Below are 23635 nucleotides of genomic sequence, written 5' to 3'. Positions count from 1 at the left end.
GACAAAATTAACTTCAATTTGTTTCATATGCATAAACGAATCCGTCGTCCAGGATTAACGTGGATTTTAGAACGGTTTGTCATTGACCGTAGCCAACCACATCCGATGGGCATTCATTTTTCTCCGTCAGAAACCTGCCACGATGTTGAAACATCGATCAGACCTTCATAAACCCACTTGCAAAACGCTTGGAAAAGAAGCCCCATAAACTTCGTTCTCACTCATAGACATCATCTGAGGTAAGTTGTGACGATGGTTGCTACCATCGTTATGCATTTTGTGTTCCCCGTAGTTTATCGACTCTTTAGGAGGAACATTATCCACCTTGAACCTCAAAACATTTAGGTTCCTGAAGAAAACTACTCGCAAGCTTGCTGAAAACTTTTGGAGGGATGAGAAAGGTACTGAATGTCTTACGACTTGGTTATGGTGAAACAGGTTTTCCGACAATGCTATTCTAAATACTCCGAAGTCACATTGTCTGATTACATAATAAGCCACGAGAGTAAACATGCATGTCAAAACTATGACTGACTCTCAAGACTTGTTTGGTTGATTAGTGTTCTGCGTAAAGTATTCCGTCAAATATCTTCTGCCCGATTTTACTCCACAAGCTTGCAAGAAGGTCCATCTCTCCATCGTTTTAACCAGTTATAGAGTAAACAAGTCACTGACACTGCTTCGTAGAAATTTTTGTATGTAACCGAAAAAAGGTTTCACAAGAATCACAAGATCACCCAAGTTTTCCATGACTGTTCTGGAATGCAGAAAGGCAGTTTGCATTCACTTCTCAAACCAGATTGAGGCAGCAACTGGGTTTTCTTTCATCCGTTTGCAATACTCTTGGGTTGAATGTTGACAGTATGCCGGAAATAGGTATACAGTAGCCTACATCCAAATGAAAATGGAGTGAGCAATAAGAGAACTTGACAGTTCACACCACAATTCAAGTCAGATGAAGAGACAGAGGAGTTTTCTTGTGCGGGTGTCCGTACCTTAAGATGAACTTGAGCGCTCTACGAAATCGGGTCCGGTCATGGTTTTGCAACAAATGAGAAACCCTTCCAAACTTTATTCTTTACGAGTATAGGTCTGACACAGCCCATGCACAAAATTCCCTAGGCTCACAAAATCGGAACAAGTCATCATGGCGCGGGCGATACCGAAAATATCATGCCCTTCAAAGGTTAGTAACTCCCTGGAGAACTCTCCACAAGTGTTCTCTGCCATCATTATCTAATATATATTCTGTGATGTATACGGTATACTGTATACTCTGTATGTCAGTCAATGAGGCGGAATAAATACCCACTTTCTCCTTGGTGATACTACCTGAAGATAGTGTCCTGCAACAATCGATTTACCTATCTGGTGCTCTTAAATAAATGGCCATTGGTATTATGCTCGATACCGAAAATGCAAATCGAATAAAAAAGAAAACAGTTAACTTTTCCAAATAAACAACTGAGACTTCAAACTTTTATAGCGATTTTATTGTACTTTCATCCATTTGCAGAAGACTACTGAAAAACACATCTTCATATATGACGTGTATCCAAGTAGATATAATCATCATCGACAGCATGAAGTCAGTGTTCAACAACGATGCTTCGCTGCCGTACCAAGTAGAAGTAAACTCGTGTAACTTACCGTTAGTCCTGTGTAAAACAGTGGCGAATGATAAGCCAAATATAAGGAGAATTTCCGAGGTTCCAAGAAATCTTATACTTCACAGAAATTCTATAAATCGTCGGTTCATTCACAAAATTTGAGGTTGACAAACAAAAGCACAGGCGTATATTTCCCTTGAGATGACCAGGCTTTGATTGGAACATACTGATATCCTGTTGAATAAATTCAGTTTGATAAGTGGATTAGTCTTCTCAATCAGCTGGCTGCTCAGAACTGCCTGTCGAGAAGATCGAGTGACTCAACCAATCCAGCTTACTTGGGATCTTGTGATTGTTGGTGAACGCTGGTCAGAATATTTGATCGGATACTCCTTGCGTAAAATTCTGATAGATAAAACTTGGCATGCAGTTTTCTTCCTGTGATCCGCTACACAAAGTCTTCGCAGCTGATGTTTGAACACTACAATTTTGTATGAAAGTTCATAGTTATTTGAAATGCAACTATATTATCGCTAGGTCAAAGTTCGTGATTGTTTGGTAGTCATGATGTTTCGGATCTATTTCCGTCAAAAGTGAAATGTCAGTACACAGGCACTTGTCGCGCTATTATAAAATCAACACTTCCTTTCAAGAAATTACCCATAAATTAGCTGAAAAATCTTCGACAGCCCACAACCAGTTTTCCCTTTCTTTAGCTAGTCAGATGGACACAAGCTTGAAGTTTCAGTCAAGCTTGTTTGCTTGAATTCAAAGTGTGCGAACTTTGGAGACTGCACTCATTTGCACACCAATTTTGAGACTCAAATGATCCCCAAATGGATCGCTTATTTATGATATTGAGGGAAATATAGAGCGGCATCTTGAATATCATATCACCTGAAACATGAGGCAGACTTTGTGCAACACATTCAGTTAGAAGTAACCTAGACCAGAGATACTCCTTGGATTCAGATAAGTCTCCCGGTAAAACAAAATTGGTGTGCTGATGAGTGTATTTTGCCTTACCTTGGTTTGTATCTTGCAGTGGTGCCATCTTCTTGACCAACTAGAAATTAGTAAATGTATTTCTGCTGCTGTCTTAGAGTCGTTAAACGTTAAACCGAATCCATTGGCCTTTCCCACCGGCGGAGCCTTCAAAGACTTTTGCAAATCCATCCCCATGTAGTTTTGTTGACTTATATTGTGAGAAGCTTGTCCATTTAACGATGCGCTACCCAGCTCACAGTGATTGCTTATGTATGTTCCAAAGCCCTCAAAACCAACAATAACCCCGCGTCAAATCAACCTACCAATAACGATTATGCACGAATCTAGTTACAGCAACATCTTTCAGACAGTATCAACTAACTATTAGACATTGTCTACCTGCTTGGTATAGAAACGTCGTTCATGAGCATTCGCAGAGCCCTTTTATTCTCATTGGGAATCATCAATGGTGTTCACCTCAGGAAACTCCATGTAGTCTCGAGTTCACGTCTCCCCGGCTATTAGTTACAACACTTAACCGTTCGATCACAAGCGGATGTTCAGCAGTGATCAGTTCGAAATGAAACAGGATACAGTTTCGCTCATCCTTCAATCATTGGATCCACATCATGTAGACAACAAAATGCGTTGGCGAACTCCATGAGCAACGACTTCTCAGTCAGAAATTTCCCTCATCTTATGAAATATCAAGATGAAACAGTGTACCCTGCTTCGTAGTTTTCAAGCGTAGATTGGCTCCACTCGCAGGACAAAATTCCTACTAAGGTTCCTAAATCTTCCATACTACGGACAATAGTAAACGGGTATTTGTTTCACATCTGGCTGATTTTATTATTCTCTGAACGTGGATTTTCACTTTGAGTTTTGGCTCTAAAATACGACTAGTAGTGTGGACAGTGGGATGAACACTCGTATCGTCTACCCACTACCTATCAACTCCTCCACGTTTTATCTCGTTTCCCCAATTCCATTCTCAGAACATTTTCTCAAGGGGTCCTAAATCGACTTGGAATGAAAACAAACGATCTTTTCGAAACGTCCCTTTGTTCTTCTTTCAAGCTTTTTCTCAGATTCGCATCTTGATCCACAAAATTTATCCAGTTATCCGTCATCGAAAGTCGAGATTAAGGAATGTCATTTACGTAGATGTATAACCCTTAGTTTACAACGAATAGAGTGGTAAATCATAGATTACTTCTTGGTGGTTGATCAGAATGCCGTCGATTCGTTCACTAGGCTTGGTATTTGATTTGCAAATGCTTAATTCCAAATCGAGGTGATATTTTCACTGCGCGGTACACGATGTCACCTTGAATAGTTTTCAAGCGTTTGAGATCCACTTACCGAGTTCTGTTAACAGACCGATGACCAACTGATTCAGTGCTGCTGGAAGCCCCGAGCAAACTATACCTTCACAGATAAGCCCATTTGGTCTCATTCACTGGTCATTGGATTCAACTTATTTCTGTGTACTACTCGTAAGACGATTAGGTTTGATATTTCATCAGCTATCGGATGACGCTAACGGTCACGCTTTTCAGAGCGAAGCGACATCACAGTGCCTTCGGATCTATTGGCTTCATAAGCGTAAAACACAACTCGAGAGAACGAATCCGAAATCGGGTATTTTAACTCACCTAAGCACCAACGAATTTACATTGAGAGCGTGGCGCGGACACTTTCCAAACCGTCCCTAAGTGACGAATATGCACATGTTCACGGACAGCCGTATAGAAACCATACACAAAGGACGTAAAAAGAACGCCATGGTTCTCCACTTCGGAGAAAAAATCGACGGAGATTCCGCACGTTTCATTGCTTTACAATCTCAAAGCAACTGAGATTCGAGAACAACTTTTGGGCTAGATTAATCCTGTTTGAGAGGGAATTGAATCAGTCTCCAGAGTAATTCCTGGGAGTGACTTTTTTGTGGCCCACCTTACCGGCCTTTCCGGCACCACCTCAGACCCAAATCTACTATTAGAGGAGGACCTCGAATTTCCAAAATCAACTGATTTCAAACGAATGTTGGTGAAGCTAATCAGCGGTCAATTGCCTGGTAATGTCCTCTAAGTCATAAAAGCGTGTCTATGAGTAATTAGGGGGAGTAGGAAATCATCTCGTGTGCTTTTGGGGTAGAATAGAAGGTGTGAGGAAACCAGGTATCGAATCGGACCTTGTTATCCGACAATCTTTTTTAACCCCATCCGAAAATGTCTGACAAATTTTTTGTCTTCTCATAAATAATTCAGCGGGTTTTCCAAAAATAACTTGCAGTGAAGTCCAGAATTCTGTAAGGTATGTACCAGACTACTCTAATCAATTTGTCCACTCATGACTCCCTAAGGGCACACCGTCTATCATTCCAGTCCAGCTATCTGGTACAAATATGACTACTGGACACAAATCCAGTGGTAGCAATTCACATCCGAGGATTCTTGATCTCCCTTCTCTTCACTACTGTCGTCTCCGGGGTCACTGGATTCTTCCACATTGTCCGACGAAGGTCTTAACGAAAATTATTTGATGTTGAAAATATTATTACACGTCGGGGAACACGACAAGGAAGTTCCAGAAGTTAAAGTGCGCACTTCTACCAGATGGCGGACTTTCTAATTTGTGTTTGTTGTTACAGTTGTCCGCACTATGCATAAGGCCTATTTCAATAACAATAAAGGATCAAGGATTCCGGATCATATTTTCCCAAACGGCTACGGGAATCCGTTAACTGCCCTGCTCACCATCTTCGGGCTCAGCAGAGATTGTGTTGGAGCTGACCAAATACAGTGAGCAGAGCGCTTGGGCTCTGGATTTCGCTGCACCCACCAGACACTACGCAGGACTACAACCATCTCCACTAGGTTTGGTCATCTTCAAAAAATACGCTTTGTTGATCAACTGTCAATTAGGGCCCCACTAACCTTTGGCTTTATTTGCTACTGGACCAGGAACCAGGGGCCTCAAGCGCAGACTGGAAGCTTCTGCCGTGCAGGTTTTTTATCGAAGCGTATCCTCTTGACCAACTTAAGCCGGGACCAGCTTCAGCGGAAAGGACTTACAAAATCATTTGAAAGAAAATTCGCGAGATTGAAGCGATGCTCGCTCCAAAGAATCCAGCGCGCAGTCAAATGGGCCAAAGGCTACTCAAAAGAATTCGGTGTTTTCTGGGAGCAAGATCCAGGCTACTCTTGAAAAAATAGCCGCGGGACACAGAGTATGAACTGACGCTTTGTAAAACGCGGGACCGCTGTGAATCAGAAATCCGCAAATGAAACATAGAGAAACGGGCCACGATAATCGACCTTGACCGAATAATGAAGCGCTTGAAACATCACCGAAGAAGTAAGCCAGCCGCATTCTCCTCGTTGGACAGAACGTGAAATCTCACGGATGACCAGATCGTGGCCTCTTAGGCCCACGGTGATCATTGTACAAAGTTTGCTCTAACCCAGTGACGTCATGAAATTCAGTCTCGTCAAACCTCAATAGGTGGGCCAAGAGAACTTGATCGTCACGGAGGAGGTCGTTCATCAACTCTTGCACCAAACAAAACCTTTGAACGCGTTGTGGCCAGACGAGACCCACCAAAGGGTCCTGAAGAAAAACGTCACTCACCCTGGCAAAATAATTGTGCTAGGTGTTTCATCAGTTGCTATATGAAGTCGACCTTCCATCTTCTTGTAAGTAAGCGACTGTCACGCCAATCCAGACACTGTTAACCGTCTATCTGCCGGCAGCTAAAGGCCTACTCGCCTCACTAGCATAAGTTGTAAGGTGATGGAACGCACAGTGAAGCAAGCAAACTTAGATCACCTTAGACCAAACAACCTGATACCTCAAGTGCATCACGTATTCCTCCAAAACCGCTCATGCGTTACGAACAGTCTTGTGTTTATGGACAGGTTGGTCAAAGATAAGGACGAAGGATTCACCACAAAAGCGATATTTTTTGACTATCAAAAGCATTCGATCGCATCACACACCACCTACCGCTCCATATGCTTTAGTCCTGTGGGATTCAAAAGCGATTCTACGATGTACCAAGGGGTTTCCATTGGAGAGAACATTCCGAGTGAAAGCAGGCTTGCTCTACTTTACTTCGGCATTGGTCTTCATTTGAGTTCCTCAAAGCTCTGTTTAGGAACCAATTAGGTGTCCGATATACGTCAGTAATCTTCCGGATGTTCTTCCAAGTCCACGCCCACTCTTTATGAATGACTCGCAACCCTGGAGTTCAAATATCAGTGCTCTCCAAATGGATGCACACACTGCAATCAGTGGTCGTTGGACTGACACCTCCCGAGTGAGGAAATGTTAACTCGTATGACACTCGGGGGAGACCAAGCGATTGTGCTTATGCCAAGAATGGATTAGAAGATAGTACGGAGATAGATATCAACAAAGATTTAGGTATTTGGCTCTCTTCAAAAATATCGTTCTCACACAAATGGTGACCGCCTACCCCCTGGCAGCTACAGACCTAAGGCCTCATTAACGTATCGGGCAGGGTGGTGAGAAGTATTTTGGAGCGAGTCACCTTATACCAACTTAGCCCAAACAATTTGATATCTGCAGTGCAACACAGATACCTCCAAACCATTCTTGCATGACGAACATTCTGACGCTTATGGAAAGCTTGACCCAAGCCACGGATGAACAACTGATAATGAATGCCATACTTTTCAACTTTCCGAAGACATTCGATCGAGTCACAAACTCGTCACTGCTCCGCAGACACGGAATTTAAGGAGATATGCCGCGACGGATTAAGACATTCCTATCGGATAGAACATTCCGAGTGAAATTAGGTTCAGTCTACTGTTTTCAGGCGCATATCTAAATTGGATTTACTCGGGGATCTGTTTTTAACCACTTCCGTTTCTGATCTACTTCAACGACCTTCCGGATGTTCTTTCAATTTCATGTCTACTGTTTGCAAACGACCTGCACTCCAGGAGTTCCAACGCCGGCGCCCTTCAAATAGAAGCGGACGCTGCAATGCAGTTTTATAACACTGGCACCTTCCTCTCAATGACAAAAAGTGGGTCCATATGTCTTTCGGAGGAGACTCAGCTGATGCCCCCGTAATGCAAGCTGGGGAAGGAGCGGGAGAAATAACGAGAATAGATAATGAAAAAAATTTAGGCACCTGTTCCCTCTAAAACATATCCTTCTTGCTTCACTAAGAGAAAGCAACCGTAAAGGCATTTGTTGTTCCGCGGATGATTCGACGAAGCTTAACCGTATTGCACGCTTACATCAGACTGCTTCTTGAATGTGGCAACCAAGATGTAAGAGAGACGTAACCGTCATTTGCACTTCCAACCAGCTTCTACGAGAATGACTGACAGGCTTAAATCTGTGGGACATGAAACGCGTATCGCAGTGCTTGACATCTTTCCCCTGAGGCATTCTCAACGTTGATGATACCTGTTATTCACTTCTCAGTACAGGTTTTCAATGACTGACGCAAATGACACAGTGGGGACATGGTGAGGGTATTTTCAAGCTCGAAGCGCGCACCCTTATTAGGCAACTATTTTTCTCATTTCTGGAAGTCTGTGAATAAGATAATCTTAATCCTACGTTGCGCGCACTGTGTCTAGTACCTAGTTCAGAGCACTTCTATACGCCGCTTTATAATGGCAATCGTTAATTGCCCAAATTGTAGGCAGTATGCCAGCGAAAACCTCGCGCTGCGAAGCAGTGGTCGTTGGACTGGCGCCTTCTTCTGAATGATGAAAAGTGCGTCCATATGTCGTTTGGAGGGGATTCGGCAAAGGGTCTTTGTTATGCATGGTGAGAAAGGACCAGAAAACATCATGAGGATTGATGCTAAAAGGATTTGGGCATCTGAGTCTCCTCAAACTTGTCCTTCTCATTACACCATGAGAAATCGGCCCAAAAGGCATTCGCCATTTTACGGATGATCCGACGCACCTTCTCCCGTATTACACACATGGACTTCCAAATACTCTATGGGGCCTACGTCAGATCGCTCCTGGAGTACGCCAACCAAGTTGTCTACTCAGGACGCACGAAAGACTTCACCCTCATTGAGCTTGTCTAGCGGGCCGCCACGAGAATGGTTGCCGGGTTCAAATTCGTGGACCATGAAACGCGTCTCGCGATGCTTGATCTCTTTCCCCTGTAGTACCGTCGCCTCCTAGGGGACCTAATTCTTACTTATGCCCTGTTTGAACAAAGCTTTGCAAACAGGTTTTTTACCGTTGACCCAGCAAACACCCGGCGAGGACATAGTAAGAAAATTTTCAAGCTCAGGGCACACACATCCGTTAGACAAAACTTTTTTTCATTTCGGGTAGTAGCTGCGTGGAATGACCTTCCTCCGACGGTTGTACACGCTCCTTCTCGAACCCAATTTAAAGCACTATTAGACATTTATTTATGCGAATCCTCGCGCTGGCGAGCATACTGCCCCGCGCTGAGAACATAAAGAGCAGTGCTACACCCTTTTTTCACTTGTACCTTTCAAGCGAACGACAGCCACTGACCGAAAAGAACAAAACTGACCCGGGAAACCTGGGCGAAAGCCTCGATTCTGTGTATCAACCCGTGAATCCGCGAATCTGCGCTGGCAAGCTTACTGCCCCTCACTGGGAACTTAAGGAGCAGCGCTGAACCCTTCTTCCGCTCGTTCCCCTCTGGTAAAAAAAGCAAATGAACGGCAAGAATAAGCCTTAATCAGGACGCTTTGCCGAAAGCCTCGAATCGTTACATCGATCCGCGAAACTATCCGTTGAACGGTCCAAAAATCCAAACTCAAGGTCATAACCATGACAACAGTGGGCCCCAAAAAGAAATGTCATTAACAAAAGCTAGGTAAAAACATCAGCTTGATTTGCTTATAAAACCCTCGTTAGTGCTACAATCTCAATAAAAGACGTGGGACAGAAAACATCGGTCAAACCTACCCATTATCCAAGACGGCTACGGCCTATCGAGGGAAAGCTGTCAGCGGCTAGTAAAAGTATTATTGAAAATGGGAAGAACTTTTTCCAGCAAAGGCTCACAAAGTCTGATATTAACCGGTAGGTGTATCATTAAAAATCAAGATCAGTTTTAAAGTATCGCCCTCCGGGTTAATACTAAACCTTTTATGAACCGTTTGAAAAACTGAACATCTCGGTTGAATCACGGGATTCACTCCGTAGGATTTCACGTGTAATACGCCGATGTTTAAAGATCCGCCATTCATATGGCTCTTTGTTGGTTTTTGGTGCCTTGTTGAGTGTCCCAATATGTGCTAGTCAGCACAGAACCGCAACTAATTTTGGTATATCTCCAGTGGGAGTTTGGGTGATGTTTCCAATTTTTTTGTTTGTAGGGATGAAATGCCGTCTATTACTCTAGCGTTAGCTTCGCATTCACAGAAGTGCATTATTTTCTTCTGATGTGGCCACCAGCGAAGCGTGCTATTATTCACTGAACCAGTCAGTCTTAAGGCCTTGATATCTTCACCGTAGTGAATCACTGAAGGTTTTGTTGCAGCAACGTTAAACTCATTCTTTGTTCTTACCTAGCTTACTTATTCATTATTTAAAAGCTACCTAAAAATTACTTTACCCAGCATCGTGACAGACTGTGTTGATTCCTAAACTCTTTCAAGCTTTGCATGGTTTATTTTATTTCGCTTTATCAGTAATAAACCGTGTAATACTTGTACACTGTTTCCAGTCGCTGTCTTGCTAGTGGGAAAGGCCAGTGCTTCTCTGCAGTACAACAAGATAAGAGAAAAGGCAAACTACCAGACCAACATAGCCTAAAGCCAATTGGGCAGTGGGACACAACTTTACAGTCTATCTTGAAGGGTAATTGCATGTTTTATTCACTTTTGTTAGCAAGCTGAACTGACACAAATACCTGGAAGCAAGATACATTATTTTCCTCATGAAGTTCTCTGGGAGGATGCAGCTCAAAGTTCTTCTGCAGCAAGATGTTTGTTTCAACAACGTATAGGTTTTTACCCTTAATACAGGCAACCAAAAAATTATGTTTAGCCACCAATTTTTGACGCTGAAACACTCAGAGGCTTCACTGATAGAATGTCTGTTTTTTTCTTGCCTTCATTATCAAATAGTTTTCGGTCATAGAATCTACCTTGACAGCGCTCTGCTGATCTTACCAAAATCTAAGCTTTGAGGTAACGCACACACACAATATGAAATCAAAAAAGTTGGTACGACGCCACTTATTGGTAAAATATTACTATTTCCTGTTGGCTAGCAAAAGCAATGGTTTTTTATACACTAGTGGCACCACACTGACCATGCGGTCTGGATTGATAACTCTCTGCCTGCATAAGGATGCTGTTTGTAATAAAGAATAGGAAGATGGGTCAGAAACGCTCATTAGGAGACTCTAAATCTCCTTTTAACTGCACAAATATCCACACCTGTAGTTGTGCGGAAACGACATTCTCAAATGTCAGCGTTTTAAATATCACGGTTGTGTCAAAAAACCTGTCAAATCTTATAGACACAATTCTATGCTGTCATTTTGCGAAGCCACGTACAATCACGGTCTGCCTGATTGTGAACTCTATTAAGGACGCATCTGTTGTTAATGAAAGCTCCACAGATTTCAGACTCTCCGGAGTTTTGTGAGGTATCCACTACTGATGATTCCCAGTAAGGATGAAACAGCTGTACAGTGCTTCTCGGCTTTTCAGAATAAATTGGCTTCGCTTACAGGACGAAATCTCTACAAAATTCTTTGTCAACCGTCTCATTTTGTGCTTCAAGTTACCATGACCTCTAGGAACACATGAATATTCAAGCCTTACTTTCTGAGTACCCGAGGTTGGTTGTTCAGCGTTGTTTGATATGTTTTTACTAGGCAACAGCGTTTTTGTGTTCAGTTTGCACAAGAGGACCTTAGAAGGTCACACAATGCTGGAAGATTGAAAAAGTCACAATCTATTTAGCTACAACTCGCTGTTCCTTAAAAAGCTTGTTCGTAGGTGTTAAGTCACCATTCATAGGAGATGGGATTGGTTCTGCTAACATGGAAGGACATAGATCTCATAATGAGTAAACTCATAATAGGGCAACAATTCATTGTTCCCAATATACCTCCAAAACCGCAAAAAAGAGCGTCTTATGTTTCCGCTGATAGGATATAGAAGATATCGTAGTACATTTTCTTCAGGGGAAACTACTTATACGGTCTAGGAATTTCCAACAACCTTACAAGCAGTTCTCTCCACGGGAATGCTGATACGGTTTTGTTTTTGGCCCTTATGTGGTCCTAATTCATTTCCATCAGATTGTTGTTCACCACCACATGAATCTAAGCGGCCAGATCATAATAACTGTTATGCGTGAGGAAATGGTATATCCTGATGAAAAGGAATGATAAAGGCTTTACAGGTGAACAGAAAACATTCGTTTCGTAAATCATGCTTGCAAGTACTGCCTAAATGGACTCGGCTTGTCCATCAATCGTGTTTTCAATTAGCCACACTCTTGTAACCGAGCTTATTTTGCTGGTCCTATCGTCATTATTGTCTATGCATAATAAACCCACTCATATCACACCGTGAACTACATTCTGTGGAAACCAGGTAACTGAGGGAAAGCACAATGGTACAATTACGTTCGAAGGCTGTCATTATTGTGCACCTTACAGAAGATCGATATTTTACTACTTCTGGAGAAAGCACAGCTTTCTTAGAAATCGGTTAAACTGGACAATATTTCAGTGGAGATGGTAAAATTTGGACGCAACACGAGTTCTTACATTTGAAATAGTGGGGTACGACTTGTATCAAAGAACGCTTTCAAAAGCGAAATATCAAATGGCACCCTTTACTTCTCTTCTCCTTTCTTAGGTACCGATTGAGCCACTATGAAAACGTGTGCATCAGTTTGCTTCAGAGTGGCTATCACTCTGCCTTCACGGAGCTATTTACTCTTGTCGAAACACAGAAACAAACCCACGCCAAAACTGATCAAAGTTCGACATTCAGGTCTTCTACTTTATTGAGAGAGCGGTCTGACATTCTGCATTCAACGGTAGACTATCTGATCCAAGCAGAACTAGCCGAATGGGCCCGGGATTATGATGAGGAATACAAAACCCTTTTAAGGGCCGTGGATTTTTTTCGTTCGAAAACCAATGAAGATTATCTGGTCAACCACTTCTTGTGGAGATGCAGTCAGGTTGCCAATAAAACTCTCAGACTTTTTCGTGTTCTGAGTCAAAAGTCAGAAGAATCGCCGAGTGAGGAATTTTCGCATTTCGGCGATATTGCTTCCTTGTTGGCCAAGGCAAAGCGGCGTGCAAACGAAGCCTCGTTTCACATAATGACATTTCTGGCTGAAACAGGTAAGCAGACCATATTTATCGTCAAAAGCGTATGCGTTTTTGTGGCATTTCCATCATTCACTGGTACTGCGATTTTCAAAGTAATGGAAGAAAGACACAAAATTCGTGTAGTTTACTGAATGAAATCGAAAAATCTTAGTTTATAGCTATCACCTTTAAAGCAATTCAAATCGTGTTGTATCAACTAGGAACGCGCATTTAGCCTTGCTTAGCTCATTGCGCAAAGCGGGTAAAAACCGTTTTATAGCAAAAGAGACCAGGATAAATAGTTGAGCCTTCAAGGACATTAGTACTCACTTAATTCTGGATAACGGACCAAAAGTCTACAATTCAAGTACGATCACTGATCAGTGATGTGATTTATGTGGCCTCAAATACAGAAACAATGGTGCACATGACTTTTGGAACCGAACTGTTTGTTGGTGTGTACTGGTTGTCGTATAGCATTTGGCTCTGCGAGCCTCAAGAAGGGTGACTGAAGTCAGTTGTTAATTAATTGGTTGGCAATAAAAATCGTGCTGCAAACGAACGGCCTGAATTTCCAGTTTTATGTCGGACGCTTCCGTCAAACAACCACACGTTAACAGAACCCTTAATTTTTTCATGGATTCTCAAAAATGAGAAACCACAGAGGTGAGAACACCACACCCTTTCAGTTCACTCTCAAATATCTGAGCATGAAATCGTATGCATGGCGTTCATTCAAAAGCTAACGGGTGTGATCACAATGGTGGTCTAAGGAGACACTGGTCTAGATCGCCACAAGCGCCTCAGGCTGATTTGTAGCAAACCGTGAGCGGAGCTCTAACGTACGAGTATGGTCTGAAAAATTCACTTCAGACAGGACGATTGGTAAAACAGCCTCCATGGAATTGCTGATTTGATCAAAATAAATGATATTCTTCGCTCACGAACATGAACTTTTTGTTCGAATGGCCGACAGGTGAACGCGGATTGGTAAAAATATTTGAGCGGCATAGATATGTTTGCAGTTTATACCTAGGGGTAGGAAAATGAGATGTAAACAACAGTGAGTAAAACGTATTTGCTGTATATTAAAAAGAGCCCCTCGTTTCGAAAGGGAAATACTAAAATGTGTTCTCCTTGAGATCCAACACTCTTGGGACAGACCACTGTGCTAAAACCTGTCGCAATTTTTTCTGCATTTTTTACTAGCACGTACTAGAGCAACATGGAAAGCAGTTTAGGGTTTTTCCGACCACTTTATGTGGGTTCTTACAAGAAATGAAATGAAATAGCCAAGTTTTCGATGCCTAGCCGCCATGCCACCCAAAGGAACCACGAGGGCTGGGATATTACCAGGCTGCCCAAGCCTATACAGGGGAAATCGAGAGGCAGAGGTCGGGTTCGAACCACGAACCTTCCGATCAGTAAATTCAAGTTCTCTATCTTCAGGCCTATCACATCTGTGATATCTTTAGTGAATTGTTAGGTAGACCTGTCCTTACTCCAGTTACTGATCAAACCAAATGAACTCGTTACTGACAGATGTTACAGGCCGTTGTGCCAGCTAAGCCTGTAACATTAGTCGTTGGGTAAGAAGGTCGATTAGTCATGACAGGGCCAGTAGCATGACGTATTTCCAATTCAGTGTTTACTCTTTGAGAATTAATCAGTCATTTGGAGAAATTGTAAATATGGTTATGAGAGTTTGTTTCTGCAGCCAGGAGGAGGCATCCGTATCAGAGAGAATGTTCGGTGGACAACCAGTTGCCCTCTTTTAGAGAGGCTCGGAATGTTTTGAAATCGCCAAAATTACCGCTGCAGCTTGGCACACAGAGCCATGACCTGTACTACGTTTGCGACTGTGAAACTAGACCTGTTATGTATAGTCCACATATGACTCAAATTAGAGGCTCCAAAGGCAATTGCAATCCTCTGCTTTCTTAATATTTCTCTACTCGGTCGAATGATTACCAAGAAACCATGTAAGTTGCAATGCATTTACCCCTCTCAAGTTTGACTCTTATTTTGTTATTTGCACTTAGATTAGATGACTAGATGTCGTCCCTGTTAAAGTTACGTCTGATTTTTACGCGTCTCTGATTGTTATACAGTCAGAATAATATCTGTCAGCCTCCAGGCCTCGAACACGTTAGAACAGGGACTGCTGCCTCGATTGGCAATCATCTCATTCAGTAGGTAAATGAGACACCGGGTAGATAAAGTGTTCCAACTAAATGAGGGTGTCAGACATTGTTCTGTAAACAATACGGTAAGAACGAATGTAGCTTTTTTGGTACTCGGGGCACAAAATCAACTGACAGAGTCAATAGGAATCAGTAAAGCTGAAAGTCAATAATGAATGGCCAAAACCTGCTTCAGAATTGTCAAGATTTTTGACGGTCACGTGGAAATAAGATGCGATGGCCCAAACATGTGCGTGCCAGCTTCCGTACAAAGCATTTATGGGTACGGAGATTTGGCCTGTAAATACCATGCCATTGGCTGAAGAAGTATCCGTAATCTGATATTTAGGTGCTTTAGGCAACTGTGACGGAACTTCACGATCAGGTTTGGAGGCCTCGGTCAGATTTCCCACTTTAAGCGCGTGAGATGAAAATCATCTGTTAATGACATGCTGTTGCCAATTGAGATAGCTCGCCGCACTGTGTTTAGGCTTCGGTTTTCATAGTTGCCTCGCTTCACGGCTAATGTTTTCACAGCAGCAAAGGTACTGATAAACACCAGAAAAGAAAAACAATAAAGCTTGTCGTGCGAGCGTCATTTGATGATGTGGAGAGTAGTGACGCTACCTATTAACTCGACTGCACTTGAAGCCTTTGAAAAGCTTCGTCATGTACGCGGACCAGAACTTCACATGTTAGATCGCTGATAGAAGGCATGCATAATTATAAGGGATTTTAAGGTACATTTTAGCTGCTATTCTGTTCGTTGATCTTTACAGCTTGATTGAAAACGTTTCGCCACAAGCTGAGGTACCATTAGTAGTGTGTAGTAGATTAGCACAGACTTATTGTTAAGCTGTGCGTCAGTATGAATACTTCGAGCGTTTAAATAAGCCTTGTTGGCAAGAGTTGACCTTGGGTTGTGATTACTCATTCGGACAGTTGATCCTGTCGATTCACTGGTTGGGTAATTCTCTGCCCAATCGGTCCCCTGGTGACCTTCATTTGATGATCTATTCGCAATGTCTTGTTGATTGGTTTGAGTTCTATAGGTCCAGTTGGTTGGTTTGTAGTGAAGCGTCAGGCTTTAAAGAATCACTTATTTGTTTCGTATTTCTACCTTTATTGATCATGGTGCTTTCTAGAAGAAATTTGTTCCACTCAAGATCTTTGTGTATGAAAACTAATGATACTTGTTCACAATTGACTTCATGACTAAAAAAATGTACGAGCACTGTACACCGTTGCTTAACTGCCATAAAGCAAGAAACGGAAAAAAACTTAGTAAAGGGTGTAAATAAGAAAGGGCGAGAACTTATTGCGAACAAGTCCCATGTCCCCAAAAACCATGTGGAGTACAAGATACAGGCACATTTAGATTTCATTCAGCAAAAATCATTTGAACCTTATGTCGAAGAAAGGCATCATCAACTACACTGATCCAGCGCCCTTTGAGAACCTTGTCCGACGTAAACCCAGCATACAATAGTCGAAATTAAGCTAGGCAGTCCAGCTGAGAAATGACATCATGCGCGTCACCGGGCTTGGTTGCACGCCATACAACACAAACAGGACCACGCAAACCATGCAAATTCGCGCGAGGATCCCACAGTATTTACATAGGCTGTGATCAGTTTCAATTCATGTTTTAATGTCATGGTTCGCCCTCGTGTTTTCTGATAGGTAACTTATGTTTTTTCGTCACTGCAGATAGTTTTCGTTCAGTCTATTCAATACAGTGCCAACGTCAGCTCATGCAATCTGTCCACTACACGAAATTGTTTGTTCCGCTTCCATTGGTATCATATTTTGGTCTTTAAATTTGTTTACTGGATATTACTTTCGGTTTGTTGACTGCTAGGATGTCTTTTAGTTGCAACATCCTAGCTGTGAGTTATAACCCGTTTGCTTCCTTGCTGATTCTGCTCATGTTGTCGAGGGACATTTTTCTTCCAGCATCTTCAAAGGAAAGTACCACACTGTCTCCACGCCGCTGAGTAGAGTTTGGATATGATTCTTACTGTGCTTCATTTGGTAGTTGCTGTGGTGTCTTGATATCCAAACTGCCTGGGTCTTCTTCCGGTGAATGCATGTTTGATGGTTCCCGTTCGAAGCTCTGTTGACAAGCGCGTCAAGAAGTGAAAGTTTTTTTTAGTAAAATCCACTCATCTGCGCAGTATTTACTCAGGGTAGATTCCTAAAACATTGTGAAACATATATCATCATCATCAACGACAGCATGACATCAGTGTACAACACCAATGTTTCACTGCCGTACAACCATGACTTATTTGAAAGCCTTATTGTAAAGAAAAGAATAAAGGTGGATGGGGGAGGGACTTAGTGCTAGCTTAACACAATCATTCCGAGGTGCATACACCTCCAGACATTCACTCAGGNNNAGAAACTGACAACAAGAACGCCATTGACATCGGTTGGCAGCCATATCTTGTAGTGTCTCCAACCAGGCACAGTGAGGATCACGCGGTCCCCATCCTGGAAGGCGAGTAGCACCGACAGCACCCAAGCGTTTCGTGATCTCCTTCATACTCCTCTGCCAGGTCATGAAACATATAAGGTCTACAGGAATTTAGGTTGGGGGTAGCTCCAGTACTTCACGCAGCTTTTTGACAGCGATGTGTTAGGGTGAGTAGTGAGTGTCCAGAAGTAGAGGCACATCAGCTTTGTGCATTCCAGGGGATCGCAGAGACGCGGAATATATCCTAGTGAATCAGAGTTGTTCTTCCTATTACTGATTTATTGTCCTACGGCTCCGGCATTCAATGGAATTTTGCGTTTTCATACAGAATTGATTTCAGTTTGATGTAATGATAGTTTTTATGGATGTACTGAACAGAGGCAGCTCCAAAACGTGTGCTTAACTAATGGGTTTAAGAGAGCGCAGTGACTAACCTTCCAGATATCAAGAAGAGCAATAAGATAATTTCTCAAAGATTCAAGGAACATTCCAATTTACAGTTGAAAAGAATATTGGTAGGTCAGATAGTAATGGTGGTCTTAGGTTTGTTCACCGAGCTAGGCTGTTAGGTTGCAGACGTTTAATCCTCAGCCTAAATGAAATCATCAGTGTGTTTTGAGTAGAAGTTCACTGAAGTTGGAAGTCAGTGGTTGTTGATCCTGTATGGATTGATATAGGGTCTAATCACGACTTTGACCGATCATTGGTTGTTTGGATGAGTATTCCTATTGGCTTGTTAGCTGACTTGAAGAGGAAGATCGATCAGGAAAAAAATAATCAAGAAAAAGTGAAGAGAGCATCACATGGGAGTAAAAGACGGGTGACAGTTCCTAAGAGCACAGCGCTCCGCGCAGGATTCAAACAACTGTCACATTCCAATCGACGAAATAGCATGGCAACTAGTGACGGACAGCCAGCTCAGTGGAATCAGTGAGTTAGCTTAGGTCATCATACAAACGGACCAGGAAACGGAACTGACTATGGAGAAAAAACGAACAAATTTCGTGATGTTCGTAATGCACTACTCATATGGTTGCTGAAAATTCGTCGACAGCCCACGACCGGCTTCGCCCTTCTTGGGGCTCATCGGATAGGCGCAGCTCCCGAGTTTCCGTCAAACTTATGTTCTACCTGGAATAAAATTGCGCAAAATTAGCGAAATACACTCATTTGCAAACAAATTTGGTTGCGCATAATTTGCTTGGTTACATCACAAACGAGCGATTCAGCTGGGTTCCAGGTAGGTCTCTCGCAAAACCAAATTTGTTTGCGAATGAGTGTATTTCGCTAAAGTTCACGATGTTTACCAGGACGGTCAAGTTTCAAGGCTGCATGGACAACAACCAATCAGAAGACAGTTCAACCAACAGGCCAGTAGGACCACCCAAACTAACGCTAATCGCTTAAAATCGACCTTACATCAATCATCGTGAGTGCAGTAAGTGTGCTTTTGCAACCTCAGCGCACTTCCACTCACAACTGATGATGTCATCTCGAATGGTAATGAAACGTTTGCAACCAAATTGCCTAGCTCAGCGAACAAAACTACTACCAGAACATCTATACATGCACACATATAACAGATTTACAACTGTATTTCATGGGTTGTTTTTACTTGCATAGCATGGGTTGTTTACGACAAATGAAGGTTCCTTCCTTAATTCTCAGGTGAGATATCTGCCGCATACTCTGCTGCTAAGCAATTATATGAGACACTGAAGAACGAAAAAGAGGTTTACAAAGTTCCGCCAGCGAATCCGGACCAAGAATCCGATAGCAAGTGGATCGTACGGGCACCGAGGATGTCCGCAATTGTGTGTGAACACTTGTGCAGATGCCTGCTGCATGAAGCCGAACAAATGAGTGCGGAAAATCCACCCGATAAATTTCCAATTCTATATGAAGCACTCAAATTTGGGACAGAATGTAAGTAGGCAAAACTTTCGTTTTGCGATTTTCGATTTGTTGGATCAATTTTTCCGCTTTTTTGGCTGGCGGACAGACTAAAATAACGTACAATAGTGGTGGTAAATGGCGATTCCTCCAAGTTCACGCGTCCCTGAGTGAACAACAGCATGGTGTAGCAGATTTCCGGTGTCTATTTGGGTCAGTAACGATGCGGAACCAGCTATAAATCAAAGTCGATGGGTTATGGTGAAATAACAACACACAGTAGAGATGAGGAAATAGTATGAGTAGAGTGGTCAGTGGGAAACGAAGAATGTTAGAGTCAGAGGAGGCATCGGTAGCAGCAGTAGAAGTAACGCAGTAGTGTGAGTTGTATCTGAAATTCACACAACAGAGTAGACTTTTTAGACGTCAGAATCAGACAATACACTAATCGATGGTCGTCAAGCCGCAGCGGTGCGACGGTCTGGCGTCCCAATAGCCTGGCTGCCTGAACGCGGTTTCATCCTCGGTTGCAACCGAATTTATCACTGTTAAGCAACGAACCATAAAGTCTACAAACAGAATTCTCAACGTAACAGAGTTACAGTTTTGAATACCCTGGGTAGGCAGACTCACAGCATTGGATAGCATACACACTGTACAATATTCGCGACTAATTCGTTGACAGGCTATAGGTCTGGATTCGATAACCAGTTTGAAAACTAGGGGAAATAAAGTAGATAATCTTGGTTAGGCAGGAGCTGCCGATCGGAGTGAGTTTCAGAATGTGAGTTTGCAAGCTTAACGCTTTCGTTTGGCGTTATAAGAGCCAAATATTAGGGATGAGGCGTGAGTTCATGAGTTATCCTGTGAGGAGTGTGGATTTTTTATATGGAAGTGTGAGATCCGAGCAGCTAAGGATCCCACAAAACGATTGGGGCGATTGGACTATACGCTCGAAAATGACAGAGCTGACACGGACTTGCAAGAAAAGACGAACAGGGAACAAACCATTGACAGTTTACTAGAGGATAAGTGGACCTTAAGTAGGAGCATATACGGTCGCGCGACAAAACTGAGTTATCATCAGTAGTCAAAGGAAATCCCTTGTTAATTGACCAATGAAACTATTTTGAACAAATTCCGAGGGTGACCCACATTGCGAAGAACTAAAGTGTGCTGAGTAATTCCAGAATCGCGTGATATAAATTGCTGGGGAATTTTTGCACTCTGGAACAAACACACTGAAACCCTCCTTTATAATTTTCTTCTTCGCATTCTAGCTGGCAACCAGGGTCTTGTCGGTAGCTGCAATTTGGCAATCAGCAGCATATATGAACAACTTGGAGATTGTAACCTGGCTCACAAGGTACGTTGTATCGCTGTCGAACATTGCTTTTAGTTTGCCTACGAATACTACATTTTGGCAGAAAAACTGGATGATCGGCACCGCGTAGCTGCTTGTTCAGCCGTAGTCCGAATCTATGAAAAGTGAGTGACATTATTCCCGAAATACACACTTTTACACATCTTTTGGACTTTGGTAGGTGGTCCAACTAAACCACAGCTGATTCGCGTAATTTGGGTTCAAGTAGAACATAAAATACTAGGAAACTCAAAGACAGTGTCTACCTAACGAGCTACATTGGGGCGAAACCGATTTTGGGCTGTCCGAGAGTTTTCAGCAGCCTAATGAGTGGTGTTCTTTCATGAGTGACGTTTTGTTCTTTATCTGACAAATTTGGTGAAACTTCGGAATCATTGCATAGTAAGTGGATGTCTCATACCTAATGCCATCTCTTTGGCGTTTTGGACTCAACATCAATTTACTCGACAAATGTATTCTTCTCGAGCCTGCGCTCAAGGCATTATCAAATATGTTTGACAAAGCGCTGTTTAGAGACGGGACACTCTATGAAACACTGGTCTTTCCTTTTTATTTGTCCTCCAACTATCAGGTAGGCAACCTCAAGCCAACTCAGTGATTAAAGAGTGAAGTTACTGGGTGGAAGGTCCCTAGTTCGAAACCAACCCGGGCATCTTGAATGCTTCTCTCTAGGCCAACCCCATCGTGATCATGATCGTCAGCTATAAAAAACCACGTACTTACCGTACAGTGTTTATAAATGCCAATATTTTGTTCGCCAATGGTTTGGTGAGATACGGGTAGATAGCGGTAGTTTGTATAATTGACGCATGGATGTCAGTGGACTTTCCTTGAGGAGTTTGGGAGGGGAAGCTATTCATTGAAGGTAACCGCTTGAATACATTTACTCCACTAAGCCATTTCTGACAATGTCTGCAACCAGTGTCTGAGTTTGCTGGTAACGGCGCCCATACTTCGCTGGCAAGTCAATGCCTGACCTCTCCTGGCTAGCTCCCACCCTTTGCCTGGTCGCGCAAGGACTCCTCGAAGAAAGGCCCTAGTACTTCCTTCGGGTGACATGGTGGCTAGAAACCGAAATCGTGCGATTACTCATTACCTACGTAACCTCATGGACAAAGATTCGCCAGCAAAAATCCGTGTTCTGTTCCGTAGAATACTTGATTTCCATGCCGGAAACGGGTGAACTCGCGTTTTTTCGGGCTTGATAATTTTGATCAAATCATCAAGGGTTGTTGCTCCATTTACAGCGGTCCGTAATCAGGTAAACAATGGATTGAGTAAAGAAACAATAGAATAGGTTGCCCAATAAAAGGACAGTAGCCCTGTGTTTTAACGGGCATAATTCATGTTGGTGACTTAAAATGGGACAAATCAAATCAACTGCATGTGAACTACATTCGATAATTGTGAGTATGAAAAGTCCCAAAGAATTAATGGACCGTAAAAGATTGAGTCTGAGTAGCAAGCACCGAACGGTTGTCATGCTCTTATTTACGCAAAAGCAGAGTCATCGCCTTATGCGTGGAGGGTCACAAACTTATCAACACTATTACGAGAAATATCTAAACCGGTTTACGGACAATGAGAGCGCCGCTGCATACATTTACATAGGTGGCGAAGTCAAGGACGACTGGGTAGGCTGTCAACACCCCACTGCACTGGAGAAGCACAATTTGTAGACCGAACTTGGAACACACATTTTACCAGATACTAGAACTGGGTGAGAATCAGCCCTGAACATAGATAGTTTACTCCATTTCATTAATGCTATGTCCTCATTACCCGTGACATCCCATAAGACGCGGGTGGGTTGAACTACAAAGTTGAAGAAACGCGAGATTTTACGTGTCTGATTCAAAGTGCATTTTGATGATTTACAGACTCGGCAATGTTCCGAAGGCTCAGCGGTTGCTGATAAAACTAGAAAGATTCGCCAACGCCTGCAACGACCCACTGGTCACAGTTGAGGTGGAAAAGCTGGTATCCCAGTTCCATATCAGGCAGACACAAGATTACACAAAAGCCTATGAAGCCGCAGAAAACGGATTTCGACTGGCTCTGGAAGCCGGAATCCCGGACATGACAAAAACAATGCGACTCTGGTGTGGTATTGCAAAAGGACAGAGTCTTTATGTGGTTTTCGGCCGCACCGTGTTATGTGCTCCGAACGATTCGGATTCCATGATGTCGTTGTTGAACTGGCGATCAAACAGGGTCCCAATGCAACCGATCGATCAATCCAGATTTCGCGACATCACAAGTAGGTTCACTTCACTATATCATTCGTTGATGACTTTTTTCATCATAGATTTCTCAATGCAACGACGTCGCGAACAGGTTCGGGAGAACCAGAAGTTAGCTAGTTCCTCAACTCAAGAAACAGAGTCCATTCTGTCAGGAAGGACAAGACGACCAATTCTGACGCAAAAAAGGTGTCAGTGAGGTTCACCCACCAAATTAGGTTTTTGTTTTGTTGAACCGCTTTCCACATATTGCTGTTTATGAGCGCCTGTGCTGGCAGTTTTTCGTCGCACTTACTTCAATGAGTTCACAAACGTCCTCGATTTTGTGTATCGTATCGACTTTTCGTACATCTCCATGGAATAAAACAGGAATCATGGTTCAACATTTGAGGACATCCGACACACTGTTTCGTGAGTGCATTGTAAAGGCAATCAATCAGCCTAATGCGTTTAGGATTCCGTGGACCATGTATTGAAAATATTAAAAGCACCAAAACCGACTTTTGGTTCAAACGTAC

General features: G+C 42.8%; 1 protein-coding gene across 1 annotated transcript; it reads left to right on the top strand.

Annotated features, from left to right (window-relative positions):
• Window positions 1-9026: 9026 nt before the first annotated feature.
• Window positions 9027-23316, top strand: T265_02043 (hypothetical protein; the record flags this gene model as incomplete). The annotated part of the gene is made up of 7 exons (XM_009166191.1): window positions 9027-9194; window positions 9534-9670; window positions 12472-12968; window positions 19266-19523; window positions 20771-20856; window positions 20890-20978; window positions 22755-23316. The coding sequence occupies 7 exons, from the start codon at window positions 9027-9029 to the stop codon at window positions 23314-23316; spliced, it is 1797 nt and encodes a 598-aa protein (XP_009164455.1).
• Between the last annotated feature and the right edge of the window lie 319 nt (window positions 23317-23635).

This window comes from Opisthorchis viverrini, assembly GCF_000715545.1.
Source record: "Opisthorchis viverrini unplaced genomic scaffold opera_v5_23, whole genome shotgun sequence".
In the NCBI taxonomy this organism is placed as follows: Eukaryota; Metazoa; Platyhelminthes; class Trematoda; order Opisthorchiida; family Opisthorchiidae; genus Opisthorchis; species Opisthorchis viverrini.
This window is presented reverse-complemented; position numbering and strand designations above follow the sequence as displayed.